General features: G+C 36.3%; 1 protein-coding gene across 1 annotated transcript; it reads left to right on the top strand.

The window, feature by feature from the left end:
• The first annotated feature begins 68 nt into the window (after positions 1-68).
• Positions 69-10,685, top strand: ANKRA2 (ankyrin repeat family A member 2). The gene is made up of 9 exons (XM_040262711.1): positions 69-562; positions 2,625-3,016; positions 3,643-3,801; positions 5,820-5,885; positions 7,972-8,069; positions 8,553-8,678; positions 8,933-8,999; positions 9,514-9,594; positions 10,164-10,685. Exons 2-9 carry the CDS (start codon positions 2,728-2,730, stop codon positions 10,217-10,219), a joined length of 942 nt encoding a protein of 313 aa, XP_040118645.1. The 5' UTR covers positions 69-562; positions 2,625-2,727; the 3' UTR covers positions 10,220-10,685.
• Positions 10,686-11,139: the final 454 nt, after the last annotated feature.

Raw genomic sequence — 11,139 nt, 5'->3', positions numbered from 1 at the left:
AAGACGCACGCAGCCTGGGTGACGCAGGGGCGGGTCCTGTGGGCGGGGCTATGGTGCAGGAGGAGGCGTGACCAGAGCGTCAGGCCAAGGCCTGGCGATAGACCCAGATCCGTGGCAGAAATGACGCTATCTCTGTAGTTACTGGGACTGTAAAGATCGCGCAGCACAGCGGCGGGAAAATACCTGGAAGTCCTCTCGGCTGCAACGACGCCGAACACTTTTTGGCCGGAAACCGAAAGCAGAAATCGGAAGTGACGTCGCGATCACAACAAGCCGGGGCTTGGTTGAGGTCCTGCAGTGACTGGCCGCAGATGGAGAGGCCAGACTCGCTGTGGACTGTCGAGAGTGGTCGCCAGGCCCTGCGCCCCGACCCGGGCAGCCTCCGGTCCCTGTTGCCGGGGCCAGCCCGCCGCGGTTGAGCCAGTTTCCGCCCGCCGTGCCGGAGCCGCGCTGGGATTTTTTTCGGGCAGAGCTGGCGGGTGGCGACAGAACGAGACTTCCCTCCTGCCACGGTCTCCCTCCAGCGGGTTCCTGTCCTGGGACGCCGGGACACCTGTCGCCTGTGAGGCATCATTCATTCTCAGAGCACCTTCCTTTCCTCGTAGGGCAACTCCAGGATGAAGAAGAACGGGGGGCGGGGAGTTCCTGTTATTAGCACTCACTGGGGAATAACCCAGTTGCCCATTTTATTTCGTTAGGGCCGCTCTGTCCCTTCTCCCTGGGCTCTGACTGGTTGAGGTGATCCTAGCTTTACCTCTTTTTTTCTCACCGCCTCTTCTGGATCGTCTCCCCTCCCCTCCCCTTTTTTTCTTGTACTTCAAAATTATGGCTTATCCGGTCAATTTTGCCTCTCCTCCTCTCTAGACTGGTGCCAAGATAAGCATTCTATTTCCACTTGGTTTAGAAAGAATTGGTTTCTTTTGCTTCAGTGCTGCTTTTTATTTTAATGAACGGAGTGATGGGAGTCATGAGCTCCCTGTTTCTCTTCTCTACGGTGGACATTGATTATGATTACCTGCCCTGGCTAGTCAAAGGATTGTTACAAAAATTAAATAAAAACATTAAAAGGATTGTTATAAAAATCTCGGAAGATGTTCTAAAACTGTAAAGAAGGGCTATCTGTAAAATGTATGATTTGCCAGCTTTTGCTCTACTGTGATCCTCTTTTAGTTCCAATTAATTACAACTTTAAAACACCCTGCACCCTCAAAATTTCTAGAGGCAGTGGCCTTAACGTGATAAAAATTGTTTTGTTTCGGCCCTAAGTCCTGTCCCACTCTTTTTGCGACTCCGCGGACCGCAGCCTGGCAGGCTCCTCTGTCCATAGCGTTTCTCAAGCGAGAATACTGGAGTGGGTTGCCGTTTCCTTTTTCCTGACACGGGGATTGAACCCGCATCTCCCGCATTGGCAGGCGAATTTTTTACAACTGAGCCACGAGAAAGACTATGAAAAAATTAACTGGATGCTGTTTATTTTCTTCCTGTCTCAGTGACTATATATCTAGGACAATTATATATCTTGGAGTTCTTTTTTTAGAAGCAAATTTAGGTACAAAAATGAAATTTCTCTTCAGATTATATATATTAAGGTCCATAGGAAAGTGCCAGTGATTACCTTACTGAAAACTCATTTAAAACAGTGGTAAATGATTCAGTAACAGGTGTGCTTATAACCTGTATTTTCAGAATTCACATTTTTTGAGTTTATGTCTTGACAATATTTGGATAAAAATCATTAATCCTTACTTCTTGATACTTATTACAAAGATTGGGGCCAAAATTATACTTAAGTCTTAATATCCTAGAGATGCTAAAGCAAAGGAAACCAATTCACAATATATTTTTTATTTTTCATAAAAATGAAAATTGTCATTTTTCATATTAATAAAAACCTGTATTAAGTTGCTAACACTTGATCTGAACAAAAACTGATTAATATACACCCGTGGCTGATTCATGTCAATGTATGGCAAAACCAATACAGTATTGTAAAGCAAAATAAAGTAAAAATAAAAATTTTTTAAAAACTGATTAATAAATATGTTCAGTTATCATAACCAAGACTTTGTAAAGCCTTTCACTACTCAGGAATCAAGGATACTGTAGTTGGTGATATATTTGGATACAAATGGGTTGTACCTTTTTCTTAAATTCAAACTGAGCAAGTTAAAAACAGCATTTTAAAAAATGAACCTCAGATTAGAGGTTAATATTTTTTACATGAAAAGTTTATTTTTGTTGTTAGCCTGATTTTTAAAAAATCCAGTTTGCGGTATTCAGGAATAGGAAAGAGAAGGTAAGGGTAAGTACAGTTTGTTGGGACCTAGTAATGGAGGTGAAAATGTTACTGTATTTCATCTGATCTTTGTCAAGATCCTGTGAGATTATGGTATATCCCCATTTTACAAGTGAGACTGAGGCTTAGAGAGGTTGAGGAACTTATGCAGATTGACATCAGCTAATAAATGGTGAAACTTGGATTCAGACCCAGGTTTTTCTAACTTTGAACATTGTATGCTTTTTATTATCTATTGATGCTTGTAAGAGCACTGTTTGCATATGTGATTGAAAATGATTATTTTCTGTACATTAAGTTGATATACTTTTAATTTTTTTTCTTTCAGATGTTTTAATACCCAAATTCAAAGAATACATAGTGTACCATTCTTCTAAAACCAAGAGGAAATCATGAAGAAATTTTTTAACTGTTGAAACTCAGTTGAAATCATGGCTACATCAGCAAATCTGGATATTGGAGCGCAGCTGATAGTGGAAGAGTGTCCTAGCAGTTACAGTCTAAGTGGCATGCCAGACATTAAAATAGAACATCAGCTGGACTCAAGTGCAGAAGAAGGGTCAGCTCAGGGTGTTGCCATGGGAATGAAATTCATACTGCCTAACCGATTTGATATGAATGTCTGTTCTCGGTTTGTGAAGTCCTTAAATGAAGAGGATAGTAAAAATATTCAAGATCAAGTTAACTCTGACCTGGAGGTGGCATCTGTCCTATTTAAAGGTTGAAAGTTATGGTATAAATATCTGCATTTGTTTTGTTTTTGTTTGTTTGTTTTTTCCTTTCTGTGCATGAAATTTTAGTTTGGGAAGAGAGTTTGGAAGTCACCTTGTAATATGGTTTTCTAGAATCTCACAGAAACCAGAATTAAATAATTTCATGTTATATAATATCCATAAGTACATGTTGATTTTTTTTAATTTCTTGTTTGACTTTTGTTTACTTACAAATTCTCTACTAAAGTTTCTTATTGTACCTTTTAAGTTATAGAAGAAAAAAATTATGTGTGCCTTTTATAAATGAATTAATTACATGAATATGTGATTGGCATTAGCTTCCTGTGCTTTAATGCAGTGAAATCTGTCATCATACTGTAGATTTACTTTTATAACCATCTACTGAGTAAAAAAAAAAACCTCTCTGGATAATATTGCTCAAGATTAATATTGATTTTTTTTTCTGGAACTTTTACTAGTACAAATTTTTTATGGCAAAAAATAATGTCACTTGAGAACCAGTTGAAGATATTATACATATTGTATTTTTTTTAATGTAAACATTGACATAGAACTTTGAAATGCTTTGTTGTTAAAATAGTGTTTTAATGTGTTTAAATTAATTTTACCTAGCTGAATGCAATATCCATACATCTCCTTCTCCGGGAATTCAAGTAAGGCATGTCTACACTCCGTCTACAACAAAGCACTTCTCACCCATAAAGCAGTCCACTACTTTAACCAACAAACATAGAGGAAATGAGGTCTCAACCACACCTCTGTTAGCAAATTGTAAGTATTTCCCACTGCTGTATGAAAATATTGTTATTGCTAATGTAATAGTTTCAAGAGTTTGGCTGAAACATTATTTTCATTAAATTCATATCCTGTTTTGGAAAGCATAAGTGATATCCTGATAGTTTTAGTAATTTAAAACTTTCACATATTATCGCATATTCAAATATATCATGTTTATGTTTCTCTGTTGCGAATGGATTGAAACTTTAATTCTTAAAACCTTCATAGTTTTACTATAAAAACTATAGTAAAAAGTTCAGTAAAAAACTATAGTAAAAAAATGAATTATAAAACTATAAAAAATGAGTTATTCTGAACTTTGGGCAAAGCAAGACATTGTCTTTTTGTGTTCTTGGAGTGGGTTTAACTTGTAAACTAGACCACTGATCAACAAGTGATTTGTAGTAAAAACTGAGTGATCTCTAATACAATTTTTAATCAGAATATAATATGAATATGAAACTACCTCTTTAAAAACTTTGAATTTACAATTTTTTTAATGTAGAATTATTCTAAAAGAAATAAAATGAAGATTTTCTGTGTAAGTCAGAAAATACTCTATATAGTTCAGATTTCTTAATGAGAGAAAACCAGTAAGCAGTTTGATGTTAGGAACTGTATTTGAGAATATATGGTAAATGTATCTATATACTAAAGCATGGTGAAATATATGTCTTTACTTTGGAAACATTATATCCTTCCGGATTTTGAATCATATGCTGTGACAGGTAAGCCAGAAAGAGTTCATGACTCTTAACTCTACCTCAGGCCAATTTTTGTTTTATTGACATTTATGTAAATTTGCATGTGGCTCCCAATTGCTTTCCTTTCTGTATTAAGGCAGTCAAGGATTGAGTGATACTAATTTTAAAGTGAGCTATGATATAACTGTGCCTGTTTGGCTTTAAAATAAAGAGATTGCCTTAAAATATTCCAGCCATAGTTGTTGTTGTTTTTAAACATACTGAGAGGCTTAAGGGATCCTAGTTCCCCAACCAGGGATCAAACCCAGGCCCCTGCAGTAAGAGCGCTGAGTCCTAACCACTGAACCACCAGGGAATTCCCCAAAACGATAGAGTTTTTGAGCTTAAAAAAACAGCTGGAGATCATGTGGTTCACAGCCCTCATGATACAGACAAAAATGTTTAATCAGCTCTCCAGGCTCCCACAGCTAATTGGCCAGAGCTAGGTCCACACTCAAGAATTTACTTTCAAGGCTAGTTTTTCATTTCCTCAGTTCTCCTAAAGTTAAGAAATACCCATTATTTCAAGAAATAATATTTGGGACTTAAAGGAATTCAGTCAATTAAAACACAAGAGTCTTTTAGACCCAACTTCCTTATAAGCTTGGAAAGAGAGATTTTAAACTTTTTATTTACTTATTATTTTTATTTGTCTGTGCCAGGTCTTAGTTGGGGCAGGATCTTGTTCCCTGACTAGGGATTGAACCCGGGCCCCCTGCATTGGGAGCACAGAGTCTTAGACACTGGATCACCAGGAAAGTTCCAAGAGACATTTTAAAAATTAAGTATCTAAACCATTTCTTTAATTAATAAGATCAGTAACAATTCAAATTGTTAATAATTGATCAAACAATTTGCATATTCATTGACAGTAACACTTTGCAGCTGTCAGAATTACCTTAAACATATATGAGTCAATTCTCAGACTCTTATATGTTTATGATAATGCTGACATTTGCAAATGTTAGGCTATATTTTAAGTTGAAAAGTGAAAGTGTTACTCAGTGGTATCTGACTCTTTGCGACCCTGTGGACTATAGTCTGCCAGGCTTCTCTGTCCATGTAATTGTCCAGGCAAGAATACTGGTGTGGATAGCCATTCCCTTCTCCAGGGGATCTTCCCAACCCAGGGACTGAACGCGCGTCTCCTAAACAATAAAATGATGGATTGTGTTTTGGAGAAGAATATTGCCCCATGAACATAAACAATGAGATGATGATAGTGTACCCTGCAGATACACATGAAACTTCTTTATGCTATTGTTTCAGCTTTATCTGTTCATCAGCTGGCTGCCCAGGGAGAGATGCTCTACCTGGCTACTCGAATCGAACAAGGTACTAGCCTATTTTTAAGAATGTATTTAAAACAAATTTAATAGGATTTGTTAGATTTGTTATTATTTTATTTTTATACAAGAGAGTATAAAAACAAAAAAGAAACGGTTGTATAATCTCACCAGGCAGATAACCCAATAGATTATTTAAAAAATAATAATCAAAAAATAATAAAAAGATTATTTAAATAATAATAATAGATTATTTAAAAAATAGTAATGTCATGTGTAGAAGTTACAGCTTCACTTACCACCCTAGACTTTTCTCCAAATGCACACATTGTAAGTTTCTTAAATTTTCAGAAGACTTTTCTGGAGAATATTTCTATTTATACTTGGGGCTACATGTGTGAGAATATGTATATGCTTTTTTGAAAAAAAATATACACCCTGCATTACACTTTACTTTTTTTCACTTAAATTTTGAGATATTTCCATGTAAACACACAAAGATCTGTCTCATTCTTTTTTAATAGGTCTGTAGTTTTGCACTGTATTGTATGTGTATATGCTATGTTCTTTATTTTTTAATGAGTCCCCCTGGTAGTAGTTGATTCCAGTTTGTTTTTATTTTAACAATATTGTTGGCATTGTTTTAAAGTATATCCATAGGGTAAATTCCTATAAGTATATTTACTGAATCAAAAGGTACATGAATTTTTATTTATATATATATATGCATACTAATTATATACTCCAGATGTATATATATATACATACTATATATCTCCAGATGTTTGCCCTGTCCTCACACGAGAGTTAGAGTTTCTGCTTCCCCATGACTTCACTTGACACGGAATACTATCAGACTTTAATCTTTGCTAATCTCATGGGTGAAAAATGGTATTTCATCCTGGTTTTGTTTCCCTTTTTAAAATTATGGTCTATTTGAATTTCTTTTTGCGTGAACTGCCTGTTTTATATTGATTTATATGAGCTCTTACCTAAATTAAAGAAGTTCACTTTTTACTTATGTTGCATATAATTTTTTCCCAGTTTCCCATTTTTCCTTTGACTTTATATTTTCAAACAAAAGCTTAACATTTTTAAGTGGTAAACTTTTATCCTTGTGACGTCTGAGTTTTATATCTTGCTTAGAGATGATTTCCTACTCCAAGTTTATAAATAAATTCACCCATGCCTTATTCTAGAATTTCTGTGGTTTCCTTTTTTACATTTCTTTAACCTATGTGGAACATGTTTTGGTGTAATGAGGTAAAGATGGAGCTTTACCCTTATTTTCGTTTTTTGAAAAACTAGCCAGTTGTCCCAACATTATCAGCTGAATGCAAGGCATATGATTAAAGAGTGGTTTTTTTAATCATGTCATTATTTTACAAGAAAGGCTCATTTCATCATTTAGAATCATGTCATTCTTTTATAAGAAAGACTTTTCTTTATTTATAAGTATATGAAGGTCTTATTCTTAATATACTAAATAAATTTAGGGACGAAACTGTGGACCCAGTAGACTGAGTCTAGGGAGCAAAATTGGTTTTGAGGTAGAATTGCATAAAACTGTTTTTCAAATGATTCAGTTTTCATTCACATTATAATACCAAAAATTTGAGAAAATTCAGAGGCAGCAATGTTCACTAGCTTTAATAAGATTTTGGACTTTCTATAATATGTATTTATATAATGCTAAGGGCTATCATTAACGTAATTTTTATCGTGATCCTCCCAGTTTTACATTGAGATGAGCAAGGTCTTATTCTGGATGTGAGAGAAATTAAATGATATGTCTAGAGTCACACTGCTGGAAAGTGCCAGTCAGCATTCAAACTCTGGTCTTCTGATTCTGAGTCTGGTGTTCTACGGACTGCCCTGTACCTAGCATTATGTTGTATCCGGTAGTTTATACTTTTAGTAATGTACTGTTTGAACTCAGCTATGTACATTGAGGCATATTTTAATACATTCAGACTGAAAATTGCAAAAATGCAGTAGGAGTTCAGTGAACCCGAATCAGCACAGTATGAACCTCATTGAGTAATAGTCACCTTTTTAGAATGCCAGTATTTTCATAGCGATATTAATATGTGGTTGTTAAATTAGATCACAAAAATTGCTTTTCTTTTAAATAGAAAATGTTATCAACCACACGGACGAAGAAGGATTTACCCCTCTGATGTGGGCTGCAGCACACGGGCAAATAGCTGTGGTAGAGTTTCTACTTCAGAATGTAAGGAGAACGCCTCAGACAATGTATATGTACAGTTACTCAAGTTCAGTTAAGTATATAGTAGTTTTTGTATCTCCAGCCAGCTAGATGTAATGGTAGAGGATCAAAAAAAGAAAGTTTTCTTTTCTCTTATTCTTGTGGAACTCAGATCTAGTTAAACAGGCAAGTCTAGTCACTCATGACGCAGTGAGAGAGAAGTGAATGCCCAGCCCCTCCTAAGCGCAATGGGGAAAAAGTCTGTAGGAGAAGCTTCTTGGAGAAGATGTAATTTGGCTCCAAGTGGCAAGACAATTAGGATCCAGGTAGAGGGAGAAAGGAAGACCTTCAGATGACCTTGACAACGGAGCATCCAGGAGTAGACGTTTGTGTTAGTACTGTGTTAACCCCAGAACATTACCTGACCTATAATTATTATTGACGAAAGTAACAATATTCTTATTTTCAAAAAACTGAGAAGTCTTTTCTCTCCGTTTCCCACTCCAGGGTGCTGATCCCCAGCTTTTAGGAAAAGGTCGAGAAAGTGCACTGTCATTGGCCTGTAGTAAGGGCTACACAGATATTGTCAAAATGCTGCTGGATTGTGGAGTTGATGTAAATGAATACGATTGGGTGAGTCTATAATACTGATTTTTAGGTTTTGGAAAACTATATTTTATTAAACACTTAGAAGAATACCTTTAGTTAATGGAACACGTAGAAGAAAAAGTTACTGTCCTAATTCTGATTTAAGTGTTCCTCACAAAATTTTTAAATTAGCTTAAACTACGTTTACATGCCCAATTCTTAGTACAGCTTCACACAGCAGCACTAAATTATTTGAATCTTATCCTTGAAAAGCTAAATCACCTGTTTTTTTCCCCCAGAATGGAGGGACACCTTTGCTTTACGCTGTACACGGAAACCATGTGAAATGTGTGAAAATGCTCTTAGGTAAGCAGGCAAAAGCGGAAATATTTAGAAAATGCCACATGAAGATGTTATTGTTTTACAAGCTGGCCTCACGAGCATCACGAGCTGTCACTGAATACATTATGCCCCCCTGGAGTACCCCCTTCCCTAAGGCTCTCATGTAAGCCACAGCTCCATCCCACGGCACGCCTGCAGTCACAGCACCTGTCCCTGCTGCTTTACTTTCAGAGTTCACATGTGAACCCATGGCTTTTTTCTCTTTTCTCTATCTGCAATGTCTTTAAGCCGAAGTTCTATCTGTAGTTGTGTATTAGTTTCAGTTGCTCTAGAGGATGCCTGTATGTTTAAAGTGTCTTCCCTCTGACCCACCAGAGTGAATTCTATGCCCTTCCTGTACTCTGTACTTTGTCAGACCATCCCGAAAATAGCCTCCAGATTTGCTAAAAAGCTGTCCTGCTATTTGCACCTGAGCCGCCATAGATAAACACATCCAGGTGCTCCTTTTGTTTACGTAGATGTTTCTATTTTGGTATAGAAAATGGAGCGGACCCAACAATTGAAACCGACTCTGGGTATAATTCTATGGATCTAGCTGTAGCCCTGGGCTATAGAAGTGGTAAGTGTTTCAGAATTCTCAGCTTCCATTTTAGTAAAGTTCTATGATAATAGAAGCCAGTGGTCCAGACTGTTCTCACCACTTGCACTCATGAAACATGTATGTTACCCTAACTCCTGACATATACTTTTAATTGTGGGCAAAATCAACAGATTCCTACAAAGTCTAGAAATGAGTCTGTTACTGTTACTTTTCACCCACCCAGATAATTAGTTGCTGGAGGATAAGTGCACACCTATTTACAGCTGTGTTTAATGTTTCCTAGCACTGTTTAAACAATGCTTGATAGTTGCCTTTCTCTGTTCCTCAGAACAGCCTTATATTCTGGACTCTTCTTCAGTTCCAAAATTTAAAACCCAAAACAGAAAAATCCAATAACTTGAACAACTGTTAAAGCCAGTGATAGACTAAGTTTTACGTATTGCATTGTAATCTTATCTCCCTCAAACTATGAGTATATCCTAACTAGAAATTATTTTAGGAAAAAGTTGGTGAGGTTAAGTTGAATTGGATAGTTTTTAAAATTTTGTAATCAGTGTGCTGTAGTCTTGATCACCTGTCTGTTTTAGTTCAACAGGTTATTGAGTCCCATTTATTGAAACTGCTTCAGAACATCAAGGAGTAGACAGAGTCATCAGAAAGTGTTGTCTGCTCTTCGGTTTACCTTCGGCCCTTATAAATGATAGTTTTGTTTACTTATAAATTTTTACCTCAGTTGCAATATTTACTGATTTTTAGTAAGTTTTAATAAGTATTCCTCTGAGTCACTGGTTTATAAAAAAGTTAATGTTGATGGTTTTTTTTAAATAAGTGTGTTTTACTGCATATTTAAAATTATAAGTGAGTGTTTCGTGGCATGTAAATTTTTATGATACAGATGGTTACCTGTCTTTGTATCAAGTGCTGTAATTTAATGTTTTCAGAAATTATTCCTCCCTATTCATCTTCACTCTTGTATTAATTCATTGACTTTATATAGGGTTTGCTATAAATCCATAGAAAAAAATTTGTTATTATTGAATTTCAAAATGCACAGTGTGATTGTTTACAAAATGATGTTATAAATGAATAAAGTCCTTTTTTGCTGTTTGCCTGCAGCTTTTTGTTTATAATTACATAAGATTATTAAGGGAATTGTTTAGGATTTTTAGTTTAACCCTTCTGTCCTGCCAGGGTACTCCATTAGATCAAACAATACAGTTAAAATAAATTCAATGTGAGTTAATCAGCATAGACTTATTGCCATTTTTAGAAGTATATTGAGAATATTTTTCTCCCGAGAATAAGCTTTTCGGTAGGAAAAGTCGTCTGGGAAAGAGAACTCATTTCTTCAATGAAAGTCAGATGTTCTTTACTTCCACTCCAGGAGCACTATAAACTCACGCCGCACCAGCATCTGGAAGAGAGAGCGGGAGCTCGCAGTTGCTGTGACCACTGAGGGCGGGACTTGGGTTACGCCACTTCACCTGGAAAACAGGTGTGACATCAGTTACTCCAGTGGGCTGCAAGCCACATAAACTTGATCTAGCTAATTTAAGCAAACGG

Source organism: Oryx dammah, unplaced genomic scaffold (assembly GCF_014754425.2).
Source record: "Oryx dammah isolate SB20612 unplaced genomic scaffold, SCBI_Odam_1.1 HiC_scaffold_20, whole genome shotgun sequence".
NCBI classification, from domain to species: domain Eukaryota; kingdom Metazoa; phylum Chordata; class Mammalia; order Artiodactyla; family Bovidae; genus Oryx; species Oryx dammah.
Note: the sequence above shows the minus strand (reverse complement) of the source record. Positions and strands in the feature narration are given on the sequence as shown.

Bases quoted from the DNA above. Each gene is read 5' to 3' on its own strand.
- ANKRA2 (XM_040262711.1), top strand. From the start codon at position 2,728: ATGGCTACATCAGCAAATCTGGATATTGGAGCGCAGCTGATAGTGGAA. The intron at 3,017-3,642 runs GTTGAAAGTTAT...AATTTTACCTAG, and splicing joins GGCATCTGTCCTATTTAAAG to CTGAATGCAATATCCATACA. The intron at 8,070-8,552 runs GTAAGGAGAACG...TTCCCACTCCAG, and splicing joins TAGAGTTTCTACTTCAGAAT to GGTGCTGATCCCCAGCTTTT.